Below are 23,781 nucleotides of genomic sequence, written 5' to 3' on the forward strand. Positions count from 1 at the left end.
GAGTGGAATGACTCAGTAGACCATCTCAGTGAAGTCTCTCAGACTAGTTTACACTAGTGGAGTGGATCCAAGGACTGCAGCCCCTGCCCTGGATGGTACACTGGTTGACAGTGATGAGATTCAAACCCTTGCAGTGCCAGCCTTGTTTTCACGTTTGGTGGCTCATGGTGCTAGCCATCATATTTTTAACCCCCCCCCCCACCATAAGATCCTCAAGCAAGTCTTCTGGAGCTATCTCTAAAAAAACAGAGCTTGAGACAAGGGTGCACTGTGTTGGTAAACTCTCCCATTTCTTTTCTGGACAGCCCATCTACTTTGGCATTAGCAGTACCTCTCTTAAGCAGGATTGCCATATAATAGGACTGCAAGGCTAAACTCTACATAAGAAGCTTTCCATTCCACCCACTTCTCCTGTGTAAGAAATTTAAAGAGTTGAGGTCTGCAACCACAGTAAATGTTCTTCCACACAGGTAAGGTTGTGGCTTTTACAGAGCCCATATTATGTCCATGCACTACTTTTCTATGATTGCATAAGATTTCTCCCTGTATTGATGTCTGGGGCTCATCCTTAAGTTAAGTCTTGTACCTGTGCCAGTGACCTGATGTGCTGCTTGCTATCACCTGAGCAGTGTATCTTGGAATGTTGGTTCCTCCTATCCTTTGATTGATGTCTGGAGCTTGAGACTGGCATGGTCCAGAGGAGCAGACTGTAAAGTCACTAGGTCAGAGGACTGAAGTTACTCAAGGTTGAGGATCCTCCACCAAAGGTTTCCAGCCGGGCCTGCCAGCCTCAGTTGAGGGGTCCTTTGTAGTCCTTTCCCATGGCTGACAGTGCATGATCTAAACATTTTAAGTAGATGTTTGATACTTGGCGAGAGCTTGAGTTTTGTGTGCCTAATCACACCCTTAGGGAATATGGCCTGATGTGACCACTAAGCCTGGTGCAGGGCTGTCTTTCCCATGCAGTGACTTTGAAGAACACCCATGTCATCAGACAGCCAGAACAAATTAGCTATATACAGGTCTTTGCATGGGACAGTGCACCAGCCTGCACTTGTAGGTAATGGGAATCATGGTATTGCGTTGCTTTCTGTCCTTTATAAGGAGTCTGAAGACCCAGAAGTCTTCCTCTTTGAGACAAACACACATACTCTCCTATAATTTCCCTCTTCTTGGCATCCCTATGGGAAGACTATGAGGCTTATGAGGAATTGCATGATTTGACTTCACATTATCCCTCAGAAAAGCTATGTTTGCTTCTGGAAAAGAATGTGTTGAAGCCCTAGTCACCAGTCCAGTGGAACCAGTTATCAGTGATATTATACTGGAATCTGAAGACATCCTGTCACTTATAGTGTAGCCCACAGAAAAGTAGATGCTTGTATAAGCTCCTGGCTGAATGGTGTAAGTCTCTTATTAAGCATCCTAATGCTGCATCCTCTGTGATCCCTTTGGTGTAGCATAGGTCCCCATGAACCATATCTTTTTTGCTAACCTGATACCAAATAGGGAGTCACAAGTTCATGATCTGTAGATTCATAGTCTCATAGGTAGTTACTAGCCTTACAGTTCAGGAGACCTTTGAAGAGCATAGCCCAATTTCCCAAGTACTGTAGAGTAATGTCCGGTTAAGTGACTTGCTCACACGGTATACAAATGAAGGAATTTAAACCTTGAACTACACAATGCAACTGGTTAACAGCTCAAAGTCTTTATCCTCTGTACTATCTGCCAGACATGTTAACAATATGTTTACCGAGTATACTCCTCTGCTACATTGAGGCGTAGAATCTTCTGTTTTTTTACATTTCCAAAGTCAAGTCTTCACTGGTGGGATATTTGCTGGGAAATATGCATCCCTCTTTGAGTGTGGGCTCAGTTAGACTTTCTTCAGGTCATGCCTGTAGAATCATAAGTGGGCTTCCACGTAGTCTTTGCAGTTTTGGCTTTTCTGACATTGTTGCCTGAAATGCAGGTTCATGCAGATTTCTGTCCACAGGCAGGCACTCCCTCAAGGAGAAACTCCAAAACAATGTCCTGAATGCAAGTTCTAAAACAGTATTCTGAATGCCAAGTTTAAAGGAGAACTGCTGTTTGCTCTTTGTCCAGGTCTCTCAGGACCTTGTCAGGGAGCTCTTTACAGGCTCTTAGTACCTTGGAGAATCTGTACGACTACCTCTCTGTCCTGTCCTCTTCCATACCTAGGTAACCCTGAAAGAAAAATAAGTTTTCTTGTTACCCATGGAAGGAGCTTAAGAGTCGCACATTCACCTTTTCACCTTTTATGTTGACCAAATCCCCTAAAATGACTACTGTCCTTACCTCACTGGAGCAGCTCTGGCTACATTTTAGGACATTTCATGAGGCAAACAGTTCTCCAGGTTTAACGTTGCTTCAACAGCCATCACCAAGGACCAGTGGGTTCTAGATGTGGTCATTCTTATTCATATCATAGAACATGCAGAAGATCTCTGGTTTATGACTAGTCGTTATTAGAGTAGCTGTTAGGGCAAACTGTGACTGTCCTGCTGAAAGGCGCCCTAGAGATTATCCTCTAAATAGAAGAGTGTTGGATTTTACTCCCATTTCGTCTTTATCTCAACTGGGATGCATGGCTTCTGTCCTGCTCTGGACCATAGTGGCTTCAACCAGGGCACCACTACATGATGCTCTAGATAGTTACTCTATATAGGGTCATGCATTGATTGCCATTGCTTGCCGAAATGGTGTTGCTATATGTAATGGAAGTCTTCTGACACATCAAAATATGGGTGTGACGTCCGTGCCCTGGCCCAGCAATCAAGGAGCCTCAATCTTCGCCACTAAGACCAGTGAGGGGCATCTCATATAGGATTAAAGGATAACAAGTACACACAGTAAAGTGCAATTTCCCTTAAGAGCACACAGAGATCACAGTCAGTCCGGGGCTGGTCGCTCCCTTGCTCTCCAGGTCCCCAATAAAACTCCTCACTGGCACAGCTGTAGGGACCAGATCTCAGCCATATGGGCAAGCTAAAATCTCCAGCACCCACTCTGTCCAGCCAGTGCTTCATGTCCCTGCCCAAGTAGTTTACAGATGCACACTTTGAGATAAGAGTTTATACAACCACACAGACACTTCAGGGGAAGGCTGGCACAGGTTCTCCAGCTGTGTCCCTTTTACCCAGACTATACAGTAGAAATCATTGCCACTACCCAGCTAATAATTACCAGCTACTAAAAGGCCCTTAAAAGGGTGTCCAATTATTACTGTGCAATATTATTATCCAATTGGTAAGTGTGACTAAACAGTCAAGGCTTATTTGGAGTGACTTGTACAGTAATCACTATAAATATGCAATGTACTCTAGAGCTTAACTTATCTCTACACAAAACAGCCACAGTTGAAAGGTTTAAAACATTTAATAATAAATAATAAAAACACCAGACAATGCTTTCTAGTACACAGTGCTAGTCAAGAGTTCAGAGATCACAGAGAAATACTTAAAATAATTCAGTAGTACAGTTCTGACATCACAGAAAAGCACGTAGTCTAATCTTTCTAGTTTCTAGCTATTTCTAAGAGAAATAACACTTCTAAAATAACTTACATAAAGAGCAAGACAGTGCTGTCAGTTGGATGGTCAAGACAAAAATGCTTAATAATCTCTGATTCTCTCTGTTTTTAAAATCACATTACTGGTTCCCATTACATCATTCTTCACATTTCCCTGGGTTCCCAGGCTAACAGAAACTACATTGACATTCTTAACATCTCCTTGTGTTATCTTACAGCTGGTCAGGAAGCAGAGCAATAAAAATACATTTGCTTGCTTAAATCTAGCAATTTAACTCTTGGTCAAAACAATAGAAATAATGTCTTCATCTAGATGGGCTGGAGCTGACTTTAGATCAAAGGGTCACAACATGTTTTACTTGCTCAGCTTTCTGCCAGCAGAGTGCAATGTTGTTACATTTTTTTCAGTTCCACATCTAACAGCAGTTTTTTCCATTTAAGACAACAAGCCTGTGCCTTACATTAATATGTACAAATTATAGAATTAGCTATACAATTATATCTGGCTAGGCTGGCAGCCTTCACACCCCCCCCCCCCGGATAACTCAAGCTAGTTTTTCAAGTGACCCTTGAGAAACGTTGCTTGAGAGGGTTAGGTCTGTCTGAGTATACCTTACCCCATTCCCTGTCTTGATAGCCCATCTGCATTGGCATTGCTAATCCCACTGCAGTGTTGCACTGACATATCATATGCTTGCAACCCTAGGCTCCATCTTAGCAACTTGGCATTTTGCTGGCTGGCTGGCTGTGTTTAACCATGTTAGGGGGGCTGTGATCTGTCATAACAGTGAATTTCCTTCCATACAGATAAGGCTAAAGTTTCTGCAGTGCCCACCCTGTGGATAGACATTCCTTTTCTACAGCTGCATAGCATTCCTCCCTGGGTTGGAGCCTATGACTGAGATAAACCACTGGGTGCTCTTCTCCCTCTGAAGAAATCTGGCTAGGTACAGCCCCCACCCCATGGTTTGAAGCATCCACCTGCATAACAAATTATTTGATGTACTCTGGACTGGCTAACACAGGGGGTCCTCCCAAAGCTTCTTTAAGCTTCTGGAATGCCGGCTCACATGCTGGGGTCCACACTACCTTATCTGACCAGTTCTTCCTTGTCAGGTCTGTGAGGGGAGCAGCTATGGTCCTATAACTGGGGACGAACTTTCTATAGTACTCTGCTGTCCCTACAAATGCCCTCACCTGCTTTTTAGTAACAGGTGCAGGCCATGCCTGAATGGCTTCCACTTTGGCAGGTTCTGGCCTTATCTTACCACTCTCCACTCTATGTCCTAAGTAGAAGACCTCTGCCATACTCACCTGTCATTTGCTCGGCGTAATGGTCAACCCTGCCCTCTGTAGTCTGCCCAGCACCTCCCTGACATGCTGAAGCTGCTCTGACCAGGAATGGCTGTAGATGGCAATATCATCTAGGTAAGCAAGGGCAAACCCTCCTGCTCCTGCTAGGATACGGTCTACCAGCCTCTGGAAAGTTGCTGGGGCATTCTTCATCCCAAAGGGCATCTTTGTGAACTCATACAAGCCAAAATGAGTCACAAAGGCTGACTTCTCTCTAGCACTGGGAGTCAAGGGCACCCGATAGTAACCCTTGGTAAGATCAATGGTTGTAAGATACTTAGCACCACCCATCTGCTCTAGGGACACATCTGTCTTAGGCATGGGGTAAGCATCCGACTTTGTGTGGCTATTTAATTTCCTGTAGTCCAGACAGAACCTGCTGCTGCCATCCTTCTTTGGCACCATCACCACTGGGGAGGCCCAGGGACTGTTGGACTCTTGAAGCACTCCTAGTTCCAACATCTCCTGTACCTCCTCCCTCTCAGGCACTCTATAAGGGGCCTGCCTAATAGGCCTTTGGGGTCCTGTATCCACCTGGTGCTGCCCCAGGTGGGTGCACCCTGGTTTCCCAGTGAACATGTCACCAAATTCCTGCAAGACTGCTCAGATTTCTCAAACCTGAGTAGGAGAGAGCTACCCCTTCCACTGAGGTGCCAGCCCGAGCCTCACTGAGAAGATCAGTCCCCAGATCTCCCTCAGACTCCTCCTGCAATCCACTGCAAATGCTCAGCACAAAGGCCTCCCTATCATGGTAAGGTTTCATCATGTTAACATGGTACAATGTGTGCCCCTGCCTTCTGCCTATCAGTTCCACCATGTAGTTAACATCACTTACCTTTCTTACCACCTTGTAGGGTCCCTCCCAAGCTGCTTGCAGCTTGTTGTGTCTGACAGGAATGAGAATCATTAACTGCTGCCCCACAGCATACTCTCTAGCTCAAGCATTCCTGTCATACCACACCTTTTTCTGTTGTTGGGCTTCTGCCAGGTTCTCCTGGGCCAAGCCCATGAGTTCCCTGAGCCTTGTCCTGAGGTTTAGGACATATGCCACAACAGACTCCTTGTGAGACTCGCACTCACCTTCCCACTCATCTCAAATTAAATCTAGAGGTCCCCTTACCCTATGCCCATACAACTTGAAGGGTGAAAAACCTGTGGATTCCTGGGGAACCTGTCTGTAAGCAAACAGATGGGGCAAATATTTGTCTCACTCCCTCTTAAACTGATCTGCAAATGCCCGTAGCATGGACTTGATTGTAGAGTTTAATCTCTCAACAAGACCATTAGTCTGGGGATGGTATGGGGTGGTCTTCATGTTCTTCACCCCGCAGGACTTCCACAGAAAAGCCAGCAGGTCTGACATGAAATTGGCACCTCTGTCATTCAGTATTTCTTTTGGAAAACCTACCCTGCTGAAAATCTCTAACAAAGCATTTGCCACCTTCTCTGCCTCAGTGGAGGACAAAACCACTGCCTCAGGGTATTGTGTAGCATAATCCACTACCACTAGGATATACATTTTCCCTGTGAAACTTGGGGTACTCAGAGGACCCACAATATCCATAGCTACCCTCTGAAATGACTTCTCAATCACAGGCAAAGGCATCAAAGGAGCTCACAACTTGTCTCCTGCCTTGCCTACCTTTTGGCACTTCTCACAGGTCCTGCAGTACCCTGTTACATCTCTGGAAATTCCAGGCCAATAGACGTTCTGCATAATACGCCTCTTTGTACATTTTATGCCCATATGACCTGCAAAGGGAATATCATAGGCTATGGCTAGAAGTGCCCGATAGTAGGCTCTAGGCACTACCACCTGTTGTACTCTCTCACCTTCAAGCCCTCCCTCAGTGGTCCACTCTCTGTATAGTAACCCTTTGTCCCAGTATACAGATTCCCCCTTTCCTTGAGAATCGGGTGTCTCCCTAGCTACCTACCTCAGGCCTTGCAGTGTAGGGTCTGAGAGCCAAGCCTGTCTCAACTCTCTCCTTGTAACCCTTCCCAGCTCCTCTTCCACAGGAAGTCTGGCATCCTCTGACAGTGGTGCCTCATTGTCAACCTGGGTACTACTACTCACCTCTACATTTGCAGTCACTCTGTCCAAGAGACCATCAGTACCCACAAGCAGCTGTGGCTCACATTCAGTCTCACTGCTACAGAGTACCCCCCCCTGAAGTAACCACCTCACCAGTCCTGGCTGCAAGTATGCAATCTGTCTGGGTCTCCACCAGACTATCAGACCCACATGCTTATCTCCTAGCCTGACTGCGTGTAAATACATAAGCACATGGTACTGCCTTATCCAAATCCTTCCCTATCAGGACATCTGCAGGATGGTAGTTTGGTACCCCTGTTGTCTCAAGGCAACCTACTACTGGCATTTTGTTTTTTCCACTTACTGGCTGTCTCACCTTTTGTTCTCCACCTTGCCTCTGTGGATATCTGTATGCCACATGGCCCCACTGGTTGCAGTCAAAACATTTAACCCTAGCTCCTGAACGTGTACCTGGACTAGTGGCTTCCCCTGCTACTGGCAGATTCTGTTGTAGCAGTCTGTGCTGCCCACCATTGGTTCCTTTAGACCCATGAGCAGTACTTGGGGTCCCTTTCATGTGCAGGGCTGCCCTGCTTGCTAGGTATAGGTCTCCCTTCTTCTCCAACTCATCCGAAGTCGCACATTGTCTTTTAGCTAACCAGATCCTCATGTCCTCAGGCAAAGTGCTAAGGGCTTGTTCCCTCACCAAAAGGCCTGCCAGCCCTTCAAAAGTGGTGACCTGACATCCACTCACCTACCTATTGAAATAAGTGCCCAGTTCAGCAACATATTCACATACACTTTCATCTGCCTTGCGTCTATGCTCACAAAACTTTTTCCTGTACATTTCAGGTGTTAGCTTAAACAATTCTAACAAATGCTTTTTAACAGCAGTATAATCAAAACATGCAAAGTCAGACATTTTTGACAATACAGTTGCAACTTTACCATGGAGTAAGGGGGTCAGGAACCGTACCCAGAGCCTTTAGTCAACACTATACTGTTTGCATACCCTCTCAAACATAGGAATGAAACTATCAAAATTATCCCCCTCTTTAAACTGCGGAAGAAATTTACTGACCTGTTGTGCTACTGGGGTCCACTTACTCCCTTCCCCGTTACCTCCTTGACTCTGGCAAAGAGTTAGCAACTCCTTCTCATGCTGCCTCTGCCTCTCCTTTTCCTCAGCCTCTAGGCATAGTAGTTTCTCATTGTCCTCACTCTCTAGACACCTCAGTCTCTCAGTTGCTTCTATTTTCACACTCCTGGCCTCCAATTTAAGTCGCTTTAGCTCCAGATGGATTTTTAAGTTCTCTGCAGAAAGGTTCAGCTGTCCATTCTCTGGGAGTATTATATCTCCATTGCCAGTCTGATTGTCCTCCTGGTTGCTGTTTTCTGATGCAGCTGCAACAAAGACTGCAATCAGGTCTGCCTTAGTCAGGTTTCTGTGCACCAATCCCCTAGCCTGGCACATCTTCACCAGCTGGCTCCTTGTCAGCTTTCCATACTCCTCTGCTGATGTGCTGCTTGTTCACCCTGACTAACTAAGCTAACAAAAGAAATAAAACAATTATGATCTGAACTCTTTGAATTAACTGCGTGGCTAATTTAGAGTACAAAACACCTTCAAAGCTCACTGTACACAAACTACAGGAATTCACTCTACCCACACCACTACAAGCCAGTTAGTATTTGCCAACCAATTAATATGTGGTGTGGCTATCCCATCACTGCCAAACAATTAATATGTGATGCCTGTGCCCTGGCCCAGCACTCAAAGAGCCTCAATCCTCACCACTAACACCAGTGAGGGGTGTCTCATATAGGAGGAAAGGATAACAAATACACACAGTAAAGTGCAATTTCCCTTAAGAGCATACAGAGATCACAGTCAGTCCGGGGCTGGTCACTCCCTTGCTCTCCAGGTCCCCAGTAAGACTCCCAGTGGCACAGATATAGGGTCCAGATCTCAGCCAGCTGGGCAAGCTAAAATCTCCAGCACCCTCTCTGTCCAACTAGTGCTTTGTGTCCCTGCCCTACCAGCTGACACACACACACACTTTGAGATAAGAGTTTATACAACCAGACAGACACTTCTGGGGAAGGCTGGCACATGTTCTTCAGCTGTGCTCCTTTTGTCCAGACTGTATGGTAAAAAATCACTGCCACCACCCAGCTAATAATTATCAGCTACTAAAAGGCCCTTAAAAGGGTGTCCAATTATTACTGTGCAATATTATTATTATCCAATTGGTAAGTGTGACTAAACAGTCAAGGCTTATTTGGAGTGACGTGTACAGTAATCACTATAAATATGCAATGTACTCTAGAGCTTAACTTATCTCTACACAAAACAGCCACAGTTGAAAGGTTTAAAACATTTAATAATAAACAATAAAAACACCAGACAATACTTTCTACTACACAGTGCTAGTCAAGAGTTCAGAGATCACAGAGAAATACTTAAAATAATTCAGTAGTACAGTTCTGACATCACAGAAAAACAGTCTAATATTTCTAGTTTCTAGCTATTTCTAAGAGAAAACACACTTCCAAAATAACTTGCATAAAGAGCAAGACAGTGCTGTCAGTTGGATGGTCAAGACAAAAATGCTTAATAATCTCTGATTCTGTTTTTAAAATCACATTGCTGTTTCCCATTACATCATTCTTCACACTTCCCTGGGTCCCAGGCTAACAGAAACTACATTTACATTCTTAACATCTCCTTGTGTTATCTTGCAGCTGGTCAGGAAGCAGAGCAATAAAAATACATTTGCATGTTTAAATCTAGCAATTTAACTCTTGGTTAATACAACAGAAAGAATGTCTTCATTTAGACAGGCTGGAGCTGACTTTAGATCAAAGGGTCCAACATGTTTTACTTGGTCAGCTTTCTGCCAGCAGAGTGCAATATTGTTACATTTTTTTAGTTCCACATCTAACAGCAGTTTTTTTCCATTTAAGGCAACAAGCCTGTGCCTTACATTAATATTTACAAATGATAGAATTATCTATAAAATTATATCTGGCTAGGCTGGCAGCCTTCACAATGGTATCTGCACAGGAGGCTTCTTTGAATTGGTCTGGTGGACACCTCTTTCAGCATAGTTTTGTCATTGGGGTCACTTCAGTGCTCATAGCGTTTACAGCGATGTTGGTCATAATGCACAGAGCCTTGCAGGAGAAGTCCCTCCTTTGTTCCCTTACCTGGATGAACAACTTCTAGTATCCACATCGAGGGATTCCTTGAATGCACCCCTGCTATCCTGGAAAAAATCCTCTTTGATACCATCTCGGAGTTCATTCATCATATGCATAGAGGTGAACACTCTCTAGTGGCACTTATTTTTGCCTGGTAGAGAGCCCATGTGGTGACATCTTTGACTTCCTGGGTGGAAATGCATTGCAGGATACAGGCTCACATCATGGTGCATCTCTTCCATGACTCCCATGCTGCTATGTGCACAACTGAGGATGTGTTTTTTTGCAGTGGGCTGTGAGATGTCATTCATTGCAGACCCATCATTCACTCGTGCATCTAAATCTGGCCTGGAGTAGTTGACTATTCCCACCAGACTTGTGAAGGTCCTTCCTTTAGTGCTATCAGATCCATTAAGAGTTTTGTGATGGATTCTTTGTTGGGAGGATGTGGAGACCATATCAGCTCCCTCACAGTTTATGTGGTATGGTTCACCAGAAAGAAGCTCCTCAGCAGCCATGTGAGACTTTAGCCAGTCTCCCTTGGCTTAAAGGCCTTGAAAACAAAAGTATTTGTGGGGCCTCTCCTTATTTAGTCAGGCACCCAATTCATTGTTTGGTATCTAACCAAGCATGAGAGCATGCAGCTATATCCCTGTATAAAGAGGAGAATCTCATATACAAGTGACTGTAGACAGGGGCCTCACTCTTACAGCAATTCATATCCTAGCTCTTAAAGGCACCACATGATTTTTCACTAACTTTAATAACATTATCATGCAAAATGCTTATTTTTTGTTTCTGTTTCAGTATTTTCAGTGTAATAATAAACAGGTCTGTTACCTGTACTTTACTTCAGTAATGCTCAAGTTTTTGTGTAAAGGATTAATGTAACAAAAGACATACAGCATCAGACTCGTGTGATAGACATAAAATAAAGTAGATGAGTCCTTTGATTTCACTGCATTGGTATTGCAGATTTTTTTTGCGTATTTTAAGAGTCCCTGCTTAGATGAGATTAGGGGAGATCCACATTTGTGGTTCCATGCTGTAGTTAATACTGTCTTGCTCTCTGAAGTCTTCTGTTTAGCAGATCATTTCTGCTTAACTGAAACAGGGCACAATCCACAACTGTGATCTTATATGGTGTTTTAGAACTGTCCTGATATTTGAAGTCTTCCATCTGTGAGATAGTCACCAAGAGTTTTCTGCCTTTCCTTATCTGGAGGAGCGCTCTTTGTTTGGGTCTTTCAATTTTTCTGGTATATATATTTAAATTGTTTTATTTATCTCTTGACCAGACTGCTCTACTGGACAGCACCTGTGTTCATTTGATGACCAGGAAGAAAAGCTTCAACAACTTGACTTTAAACTAGATAGGTAAACCTATAGAAAAAAAGTTTTTACAAATTATGTGAATATTTTAAGAAATATTAAACACTTTGGCGCATATGTACATAAATACAATCAGAAGATTGCAGATAGACATTTTTTTCAAACGTGGGGACTAGGATTCCAAGATAAGTAATGCATCTCACTGTGCACAGTAGCATGGGTAGCACTGCAGCAAGGCATGGGCTGTGGGTGATTGTGTTATGCAAGGGTTAGAATAACACATTATACAGTGCATGCCATCAGGTGCACACTGACATGGAAGTGAACTCTGTGCAAATGAACTGCTTAGATTCTGCAAATGATGACACACAAATTAGAAGACTAATTCAGAAATGTGTAAAATGAATGTGCTACACTTAGGCGCATGCCCATTTTGAACGCCAATGTTAGTAGTGTATGTGATGGGAGTGATGATAGGAATATCGACAGTAGTAGCACATCAGGACTAGTATCCGCAGTATTGCATATCCTAGCTATGCGCATTAAAGACAGTGGTTGACATACCACCAGTTCAAAGGCTAGCAGTTTATGGAACATGTTGTGATCACGAAGACTGTTAGGGACATAGCTAAATTGTGTCACCCACAAAGAGAATGGGGAGTTATGCATGGTATGCCCATTCATGCAGATACTAAGGCATTTGTAACTTTAATTATCTTAGCTACAAGGACCTTTCAATGACCTAGTGGGGACATATTTGGAATATCAAACATCAGCCTCATGAATCCAAAGCAGTTCTTTTGCATTATGCTACAACGTGTGTAAGAGCATGTCTTGTTCTCCAGGACTTCAGAGGATCATATGATTCGCACACATTCAGCACACAACTGACTTATAAAAGCTTCCTGCAACCGATTTCATACAGGTCCTTCTGGTTTGTAAGTATACATACATGCTAGATAGTGGTCTCTACACATAGGCACCATGCAGGCTGGAAGCATAGTATGTGCAGTATGTTGTTTATTGTGTGTTACAGGTGATACTGGATGCACTTTATAGCTCAGGCTGAAGAGCTTCATATAAGACCCCTATGCCTAGAAGGAAATAGTATATAATACAGCCCTTGCAGAAACACAGAATATAGAGAAGCTCATGTTCACACTTCTCCATGGATGCTTCCGGTATCTAGATAACTCAGGATGAGCACTGTAATAAAATCCAGACATCTGCAACAAGATGTTTATTGCGTGTGCCATGCTACACATCATAGCATTACACATACATAAAGAGCAGTAAGTGAACATCTTCGCAAGACCTTCCATACTAGCCATAGGATCACCAGAAAGGTAGGGTGGAGAGTCAGGAGAGAAGCATGCAACAACAGCTCTATCACAGCTGAGTTAAGATGTAGATGCAGTACATTACAGCACTGGCAAAGAGGCACTGTGTGGTTTAATCCACAACCATAGGCCATAACACAGGCAACACAAAATAAAATGATGTGGTCACATTTAGGCTGTGTAGAGCAGTGTGGAGACTGGCCATGTGGTGCAGCGTACATCTCCATGGCCACACTAGTTAGGACACAATCATCATTACTTGCAAAAGTTGGGGGACATTGGGACAAGCTAGAGCAACACTGTGATATGGGTCATGGGAGAGGAATGCAGTAGCTGTGTACTTTGTGGAATGTGAGGAGTCAGTGATCACATCCTCCAGTGGTGGGGGTCAGGCTGCTACAACTTAACCATCAGCAGTACGCACTGTGTTTATTTGTGATGGCATGGCTTGATTCGGTTCATGGCATGGAAGGTGTAGAATTACATAAACGTGTATCCACCTTATTGGGGTATGCTGTATGTTGATCTTGATAAGTGCCGCTGCTAACAATCTGATTGATCCCTTGACTATGGCTGGCAATCTATATGCCACAGGTGAATGGTGAGGTAGTAGAACTATGGGAACTTGAATATGCAGCTTAATGGAGCATTACATTTTTCCAACAACCTGGGTAATGCTTATGACCGGGGGGGGTAGGCATTCTGTTACAGGTAACAGTGATGTTGTCTCAAAAGTGGTCTGTTTAGCCTGATTTAAGATGTTCTTTGGCTGACTTCCCATCATCCACACCCTCCCATGTCCATACAAGGCATGACCTGTGAAAGGAGATGGTATAACAGTTGCACTGTGCCTCATGGAGGCATTTATGGAGGCATCATTTGCCACTAGTGATCTTAGCAACATCTTGTGCTCCCTGTATGTATGCTCCTTCTAACTGTACAGTTGGTGCATGTTGTCTTGTAGTTGACAGAGCAGACTCACTATCTCTGTGATGCTGTGGGTAGCAGACATTTGCACCTGAATCACTGACTTGCACATCTACTGTTTTGCTGGGCACATTAGCCATATCACATATTGTCCAGTAGTCGTAATGGCACTTACACCCCCCCCCCATCTGTCCCTTATGGTGCATGTGCATCCCACTGAGGCAGTGTACATTTAAGATGCTTTGCATGCTGGAGACATAAGTAGAGCCTGAATGGGACACTCGGGTACAAGATGTCTGTTGAGCTCTAGTCAGCCTGTACTTCTATAGAGATCTCTGTAATGGTGAATGTGTTAGTGCTACAGACAGTGCCCTTTTTCATCGGACTGTGCCACTTGCATGTTGACATCATTGCCAGACACAGGTGTCCTGTTGATTGTGGCACATTTGCCAAGGAGGCACACTCTCTGTGTGTGTTGGCCTTCAGTAGCACTTCATTTTCCAGGATAGTGAACAACTCCAGGCATTGTATCTGTTGGGTGGCCGTGCCAGTAATTGTACACCTGTGGGTGAAACATGTAAGCTTGTGAACGTGTACAGTATTCTGTAGGATGCATATATCTTACGGCCACAGCCACCTCCATACTCCTGGTTATCAGTTACAATTAGTGCTATGCAGAGTCCCACTGTGGATGTATTATAGCCATGGCCACACCCTTCCTTCTTCTTTATGCACCTGATTTTCAGCATCAGTTAGTGTTATTCACAGACCCTCCCCCGGATTCCCTACTTTTACCATGTCTCAACGTATGGCCCTGGAGTCCCTACCCTTGCTGCATGCCTGTCTTCCAGCAGCCACAGTTTCCCTCTAACACATGCACCACGATACCTGTGTCCCTGACATCTACCACAGGTTTTGTTGTTCTTGCTGACGTACCTTACCAGGCATGATTTCTTCCCTAAATCTGTGAAGCTCCAAGTCTACAGATTTCCATAGTCGTATTGTAATGAATACATAAAATGAGGTTGATTGTTTTTATCTCACCAACAAGAGACAGTTAGTGTGATGGCTGTACCAATAAAGGTAACTGGTGCCACTCTCTATAAATGGCTACCATTGTCCAGTGTGTTACCAAAACATGTTGGTGCTAGCTGTGCACTTTGCAGTGACCATGAAGCATGTGACCAGTATGCCTGTGCACAAGACACGATGTAGTGCTATGATCATTTCTTAGTTCAGCAAGGCAGCATTGCAAAATATACTGGTGCTGTGATGCAGTGCTGCTATGTTGCAGGATGTTTGGTTCACAAGCACATGTCCAGGTGCAAGGGGCAGCCATTTTGCTTCTAGAACAGACCTGAGTGTGTATCCTTGACTACGTCAGGCACTGTGGAATGCAGGGCTGTCCTTTAGTGTGCCAGTATAACTAAGATTTTTCTCTTTTTCCTACAAAGGAACTTCATGGAACACCTACTTGGCAATTTTGATGGCTCATTGCGGAAGATGCATGCCTGGTGTGTGCTTCCTAGAATGGTGAGTAATGCCACTGGCATCATCCATTCTGTTAAACAGTGTTAGTATCTGTACAGTGGCTAGAACTGAAATCATCCTAACCTGCTTCATCAGTAGGAGGCAGAGGTTCACAAAAGGGAGCCTGCAGTTTTATGGAGGCATATTTTTCCTGTACTATTGCTTTCTCCTTTCTTAACTATTGTACATGTATTGTTAGCACCAGCTATGCTTTCCAGTGACAGAGGAGCAGCAGCTAGTTATGGTTGGATGTTGCAGATGGTGGCAGTGCCCCTCATGTAGTCACTTGTGTATGCCTTTTGGGTCAATTCACTATACAGATGCAAGTGTGTTTATAGCATATATATGTAATCATTTTTCCCATTGTGTGGTCCTTGTGCTAGTTCATTTATATAAGAGGAGGAGGAGGTGAGGCCGCAGTCACTTTGGATTGTGCTAGCCAGTGTCTCTAGCTATGGTTTACCAGTCGTAACTGGATTTGCTTCTCATTAAGGAGATGATAAATGACCCAAAGGAGTCACTGGTGCCCTTCATATGTGCTTCTCGTGGGGAGGGAGAAGGAGCATTGGATTTCCTTTTGAAAGTAAATCAGAGATGCCTCCTATTATCTACAAGCAACAGTTGCTGAGGCTGGTGGCTGTTGAGGTGCAACTGGATGCCTGCGTTGGCATTGTGAAGCACCATCCGGTGCAGCTAGTGGAGTCACATGACTGCATCACCCATCAGGCCATGGGGTTAACAACAGGCCCATAACATTGATCACCTAGATGAGCGATGCTTGGGTTTGATGCCTACTGGGGCAGCCTGTAGGCATCAAGCCAAGCTAGGACCCCACCCCATCACCATCCTTGTGTTTTCATCTCTAATGTGTCCTTCCCGATTCCCTGTTCATTATCCATCATTCCCTATCTCTACTTGTCCACCATCTGTATGTATGTGTTCATCCACTGTTCTCCCCACCTTTTATGTGTATACCACCCTGTCTGGGTTTTTGTTCTGTGTTTGTCTGTCTGCCTTTACTACTTGCCTTCTGCCTCTGTCCCCACCATAACTATTCTGCCTTCCCTACGTACCTTTCTAAGTTTTATAAAAGTGTTTTTTCCCCCTGCAAAAAACATACCACCCCCACACTTCAAACTTTATAAGTATCCGTGTGTGTTTACCTCTGCTTGCTGTTTTCCTTCTTTCCCATCTGCCCCATTTCCTCTCAGTTATATGTACATTTGTTAAGCGGGATAGAACACTGGTCCACACGGATCATTTCAGGTTCAACCCATGTATAAAGTTACACAAAGAACAAGTATATATATTGATATTCAGAAAACACAAAGGATTTGTTGAGTGAACATAGAGCAGTAGTAATGATTGTTAACAGTGTAAGATCTGAAAAATAATACATTAATATTGTGCAGCCAGAGAGAGAGAAGTCTGTGCATCTAGAGAAGAAGGTTGTGTCTAGATCATATACGGTCTACGTGACATCTGTTTTAGTGAAGCATTTATATTTAGATTGTTTAAAGATATAAAATGTTACTTCTTTCCTGAAGGTGAGGAAAATAAATTATGTCACTTATTCATTTTGCAGTAAATTCCCCGATTCTGGGCCATGGTGGAAAAGGCATGTTGTGTTTACTTTAGATTATTATGTGGGTTCAGGAGGTTAAGTGAATAGGTAAATAGGGATCTGAGGCTGTACGGAATCTGTCTTTTAGTCAGTGTGCTGACAAATGGGGAAATACTCTCTCTTTGAGTTTAAAAATCACTACAATGAGGAGGAAGGTGAATGTTTGAAGAATGGCAGCCAGTTGGCTTTATCAACCCAGTCAATAAAGGATACATAAAATAAATAAATAAATATTTTGGGGTGTTCCCTACAGGGTGAGGAAGTTATGAATCTGCAGCTATCACTGGGTTTGAATTGCAGTAGGTTAAGGTTCTTTTTTGAAGAAGTGTCATAAAAGAGGAGCACATGCTCCAGATGAGGGAAAAGACATATTTTCTTGTAGCTATCCTACCTTTGGGAGACAGGGAGTATGATATTGTTCTTGCTTAGATGACTTAGATGTGATATTGGAGACTGAGAGAGGAGTCTGATCAGTCTCCTAAATATTTGTAGACCAGGACCTTTTCATTTGTTTTTTGTGTTACTGAGTGTGATATACAAGTTTAGGGTCTATTTTTTGGAATTGTGGACTTCTGAACAGTATAGTTTTATGCTTATTTTAGACTGAGAACCAACTTGTTTTGTTCTAGCCAATGACTTGGAATTCAGGTGTCTGTTTGTAAGATGTTTGAGATGGAGGAAGTAGAGGGGACTGGTGTATAGGCTGCCATTTTGTCTGCATAAAGCAGTATGGGTAAATTTGGGAGATCAGAAGGAAGGTTGTTAATGTATAATGAGAATGGAATTGGTGGTAGAACAGATCCATGTGGTATGCATTAGGGATGATGTTATACTGAGTAGGGAGTCTAGTAAGAGGGAGTAGTCTACCAAATCAAAAGCCTCCAGTGATGTTTCTTTTTTTCTTTTTTCAATATTATGGAGAAGGTCATCTAGAGAATGTTGTCCGTTAGTGTGTAAATTGTGGTCATTGTGCTACAACCTGACCAAAGTCCATTCTTAAGGGAGGATAAGATTCTGTAGGATTCTAGATATTATGCCAGTCGGTCACAGACAATTTTCAGGTATTTTTCCTGGGATATGGAGGATGGATATATGGGTCTAAAGTCACTGGCTGATGAAGGCCTGGAGGTTTTTCGAATAGGTTTGATGTTTGCTTATTTTATTTTATTTTTTTCCATTGTTGTATCATTGTTTGTTTAATGAGGCCTGTATTGTAAGGATGTTTAAGAGGGATAAGGAGGTGGTCTTTACAGTGGGAGATAAACCATGGATGGAGACCACCACTTCCTTGGGGGGGCAGGTACATCTGATGGGATTTTATTCAGAGTCCTACTGATGTCCTTGGTGGTTATGGCTCTGAAGTTGAAAGGAGGTGAGTCATTAAAAGTTTATTTTCTGGAAGGGGTGATTGTAGTAAGGTTGAGGTTTGAAAGATTAGAGAAGTTTTGAAGAAAATTATTATAAGGGGAATGGCTAAAGTGGGAATGGGATCTTTTTTTCACTTGACCACTGGTAGTGTTTCTACCTTTGATGTTTACTGTGTTCCAGAATTTGTTTTGGTTGTACAGACTGATGTTCTGAGTAGAAGTGAGGAGATTAGTCTAGTATCTGCTTATGGGTTTTTTTTTTGTTAGGCTTCTTAACTTTGTGACATGGAGTTGGGGGTCTTGCATGGGACACTTTTCTGTAATGACTAGGCATTGTCTTTACGTTTGTAAAGTGATTTAAGTTCATTGGCAATCCATCTGTTATTTTAGGACCTATGAAGTCTAGTAACTTGTGGGAAACGTGTGTCTTGGAATTTGACGTCATTGGTAATTTCTTGTCTTGAGCTACAGTGTCATTCCATAAACACTGTGAGAGATGATTGTGAAGGTTTTATATAGACATATGATGAACAGGGTTTGCATTTTGCTGTGCAGTCCCACTTTGGGCTGTCTGGTGACCATTATGCTGTCCTTCTTGTGTAGGATAAGGGTGAGATGCAGTTATGTGACTCTACATTGCTCACTTGACTGTGATGTACTAGTCTGCATTAGCTGTGATGGCCATGACATCATTCACATTCCATGTCATAGATCCACTCCAGCCATACAGTGGCCTAACTGTGTTTATCCTGGTATCATTGCACCTGCCTTTAATTATAACATCCTTTACGCTGACTGTTGGTGCTATTCATTGCCTAATAACTGACTTATTAAGTCTTCAGCACTTTATGAAGTGACCTCATTGACAGTTAGAGTTGTAGCCTTCAAAACTTTATGCACTCCCCCTTTCTGCTTAATATAGTCTCCTCTAAGGTTGCTGTTAAGAAAGGAAAACACAAATATTTGCTCATTGCAGAAAAATAAGGTATTTGCCTCATCTCCTTTCTTTGGTGAACTTTTGAAATAACAGTGCTCATGTTTGTGCTTTTGACCAGTTACATTTTAAGAGAAAAAATACTTCCACAGTTGCATATTTCAGTATGGTGATGGTAAGAAGAATGTTATGACTACAGCATAAGGGAAGGGCGCGGCGACTATAACGTTAGGCTTGTTTATTACTTCTGTTTGGTTGCAGTGGGGCGCAGTATTCCAGTGCATCCTGGCTGTCTTGGTGTTTTCCTGCTGTTCTGCAAATCAGAAATGAGCCTTCTTTGGTAAAAAGAAGTTAAAAAGAAATCAGAAAGGTAGCTTTAGTGTAAAGGGTGCAGAACATGTTCATGTACAGATTAACAGTGGCATTATACAGAGCCATCTGTAAAGGTAGTTGGGATTACGTAACAGAGTTTTCTTGTCTTTGTTAACGTGTCTCCTCTCCACTAAGTCAGTCGTATTGGTAAGTTGCTGAATGTGATAGTTTAGTGTAGATTTTTGCTGAGGATTTCAGATGTGTTTAGCAAGCACATGCATGTGAACTTTAAAAGTGAACTGTCATTTCATTTATTTCTAACTGAAATATGGCATCAGATCATTAACTTTGGTCCTGTTTGCTTTGAGGCAAATGTTTAAGGATACAGCAACTTTCAAATACCCAGATAAATGGTATGTGTGTACTATAAAATAACAGCTTAACATTTTGGATACATAGGTTCATAGGTGTGTACTAGGTTAATGGCCGTGGAGCCTTTACAAGCCTAGCTCATAGGGTTACCCTGGCAATGTGCCACCCGGCTTATTTCCCAGTGCCTTTGTAGAGTAAAGCCACTGGAGTGATCCTTGGGGTGAATTTTCTATTTCCCATCCACTCATCAAGATGTCTCTTAAAGAGTGCCAGTGAGGTGCTCTGCTTGACATGTATGAGAAGTCTGTTCCATAGCATGGGAAGTCTCTGGGTTATGAACCTGTCCCTCCAGCATGTTCTGTTGATTGTGGTAATGAGGTTGAGGTCTCTGGAGCGTGTGATGTGGAGGGATTGGGATTTCTTTAGATGTAGTATTTCTAACAGAGCTGGGTCAGACATGGCTTTGTAAGTCAAACAGAGATCACCTCTTAGTAGACGATATGAGACAGAGAATAGTTGGAGTTTTACATCATGGGGTGCAGTACAGTTTGTGTCATCATCTTGTCCGAGGTAGATTAATCATAACAAAACATATATTGTTATGTCATATTCCTGACATAAAATGCTACCACATTTGTAAGAAGTGTCAACTGTATTATTAGTACTAGACTGTGCTCAGTGTGTTTGAATACCTATTGAATCCTGGTACTTCTTTCGTTTGGTGAGTAGAAATCCTGTTTTTCATTCTGTAGTCATAACTGTTGTCTTTATTTTCTACCGGCAGGCCGTGTGATCTGTGACTTAATCTGCTCTGGCCAGCATGAGGTGGATTTGGCTGCTCGTAGTGCCCAAACAGCTTTTCAGACATGGAGTCAGATGTCAGGACTTGAAAGGGGCCGTATCCTCCTGGAAGCTGCAAGAATTATAAGGGTAAGTTTTACAGAACTGTTTTATCCAGCAGTGTGCAAGTCTCATTTCTTGTACTGTTTATTCACATTATGAACTAAATCAAGTCCCTTCTTCTATCTATGCAATGTTATCTCACTATGACCTGGAATCTAGGACCAGAAGGAAGAAATAGCAGTTATGGAAACCATCAATAATGGAAAACCAGTCTACGAAGCTCGAGCAGATGTTGATACTGCTTGGCAGTGTATTGAATATTATGCTGGTTTAGCAGGCACTCTGTCAGGTAAGGACTATAAATAATTTTAGTGATAAAAATGCAATTTCCGAGTTTTCGTAAATGTGCATATAGAAATTCCTCCAGTGTAATAGACTGGTTGATCCATTTCAGTAGTTTTGCAAATGAAACTGAAAATTCTAATTGTGTGTCTTAACCATAACAGATGTTCTATGTACCCTAACAGAGAAAACAGTAAACAAGAACATGTAATGGACATGTTTTATTATAAAAGACCAATGGAATAGTTATACCTAGAGCTGTAGTTTTGCTCTAAGGTGTCCTTGTGGTTTATTGTTTTTTTTTTGTACATGACAGACCAACTGACAGGTTTGTACAAATTACTAGTACAGTGGCCGTATATTTTGTATCAGAGCACTCCCAGGATTATAATTTGTTGAGGTTTTTCATAGTGTGTTAATGCAGCAATTATCTCTTATACTTGACAATAAACAGAAGCTTGGTAGATTTTTTCATGGAACACCTTATAAGTGGATTGTGAACTAAAAATGAGATATTTGTGATAAAAACATTTAATAGCTTTTCCTTATATATGTCTTTGATAAATATTGATTATTTGTTGACATATTTATTGCTGTTGTGTACTTATTAATATTTATTAATGTTAAAATTAATATTTAATAACTATAGTTTATTTATTCATATGGCAGTGCTTTAAGACACTCTTCTTAGGATTTAGAAATATATTCACCTCTCAAGAAAATTGTCTACCACAGGCAAGTCGATTTACACATTGGTGAGCAAAGTAGAGTCAGATGTAGCTATAGCTACAATGAGAAAAGCCTCATTATTCGCTCATTAGCATATTACTGAAGCGCACTCTAGCTAGCACTAGTGCTGATAATAGTAGTGTTCTCCCTGGTGGCCCATGCATTATGTTGGCAAAAGCACCCTGTTATACACACACATATCCACCCACCCACAGTCGATCACATTCACAGATACACTTGCCTATTTATCACATGCCTGCACTAATACACACACACACACACACACACACACACACACACACACACACACACACACACACACACACATACACACATCCTTCATGCCGATACAGACATGCACACAAGAATCTACATAGATAAACTGACACCCCCCAAAGTTAATCTGCACCACATTTGTTTTCGATAGGAGTGAGCGGGTGCTTGACAGCATTCTCTTCTTCCTCCAGCAGTGAAAGCTTATGCAGCCAAGTGATTCTGTGAATGGTAGTGTAAATCAGGAACTAATGGCCTTTCCAGGTCACCATTGTCTGCTGGTCTATGTTGTTTTTTGAAATGTTTTTTGAGACCTGGCAGTTGCCTTACGTTCAGGGACTGTGCTTTGGTGTTACTTGTTTTTTTTCCCTGCTGTGGGTCTGTGGTGCTCGGCACGTTGCTGCTGTTTTTACAGCTCAGTATATAGAACCCTGTAGTCATCATGGGATCTTTTCTCTATTGTATATTTCTTTTTTAAATTCAGTACCATGCCAATTTCTATTTTTTAATTTTAATTTTTCTTTCCGGTTTGTTAACCTTGGGCCTTATCGTATATCGGTTAGACGTCTTTTTTCCTGGCATCTTGGAAACTACTGCTAATTGACGGAGAAGAGAGCAGTTTGTGCTTTTTGTTGGTGTCGTTTGGATCGAGGAAGCTGGGCATCTTTTCTACTTTTGGAATTATTGCTGGACTGTACGTGCTGTGTCTACATTAGGATCACCAATTGAGCTTTTGACTTACATTTTACCTTGGGAATTATTTACTTATGGCTTTTTTTGGCACCGCTGGTTATTTTTGTTTACTGGCGGAATGAACAATGGCTCGTTGGGTCATCCAGTTGGTTTTCTACATCTAGGGACTGGCTATTTTTCCCACTTCAGATATAATGTTGTATTTCTAATCCACTAGGAATTATATGAATATAACTGTTTATCCCAGAGCTGTTGGACATGCTCCACGTAAAGAAATCCCAATCCCTCCGAGCTACACGCTCTAGGGACCTAAACCTTGTCACCACAATAAACAGAACATGCTGGAGGGATAGATTCCTATCTCGGAGACTTCCCATACTCCGGAACAAACTACCTATCTATATCAAACAAAGCTCCTCATTAGCACTCTTCAAGAAAAATCTTGATGATTGGATGGGAGATAGGAAATTCACCCTGGGGATCTCTTCTGTGGCTCTGCTTGACAGGAGCACAGGAAAATAATTTTCTTGTGTGGCAAAAGCCAGGGTACCGTTTGGCTAAGCTTATATAGGCCCTAGGGCCAATAGCCTAGTACCTACCTATGAACCTATGAACCTATTAATACATATTCCTTTGGGTTTGGATTCGTTTTTCCATATCAGGAACAATCAGGTGACTTTTTTCCACTTTTTAACTAGCCGGTTTGGCTGGAAGTTGGGAACATTTATTTCTCTACTGATGTCATGGTTATTGTAATAACTAAGTGACTTTTTTTCACTCTTTGACCATCTGTTTTGGCTGCAAGCGGGGAACATTTATTTTTACACTGTTGTTTTGTTAAATAGTAACTCCTTATTTACTACTGGAACCAAAACATGAACCAAATCTTTTGGACCTGTATGAGATTTAATATTAAGTTGAATGCTCCTAGGACTTGTGTTCATTGTTTAAAGTACTGATTATGTCTTGTATTTTGTGTATTTACACAGTGTTCTTGTGTCTAGTTTTGTACTAA

General features: G+C 42.5%; 1 protein-coding gene across 2 annotated transcripts in view; it reads left to right on the forward strand.

The window, feature by feature from the left end:
• Positions 1-23,781, forward strand: part of LOC122813211 (4-trimethylaminobutyraldehyde dehydrogenase-like) — a 308,845-nt gene that overhangs the window by 3,977 nt on the left and 281,087 nt on the right. For both annotated transcript variants that reach the window (XM_044085396.1, XM_044085397.1), the window contains 2 exons: positions 20,671-20,816; positions 20,949-21,078. In XM_044085396.1, coding sequence (XP_043941331.1) covers positions 20,671-20,816; positions 20,949-21,078 — 276 coding nt within the window. The remainder of the gene's footprint in view (positions 1-20,670; positions 20,817-20,948; positions 21,079-23,781) is intronic.

Source organism: Protopterus annectens, chromosome 10.part0 (genome assembly GCF_019279795.1).
Source record: "Protopterus annectens isolate FY-2018-M chromosome 10.part0, PAN1.0, whole genome shotgun sequence".
Classification (NCBI taxonomy): domain Eukaryota; kingdom Metazoa; phylum Chordata; order Ceratodontiformes; family Protopteridae; genus Protopterus; species Protopterus annectens.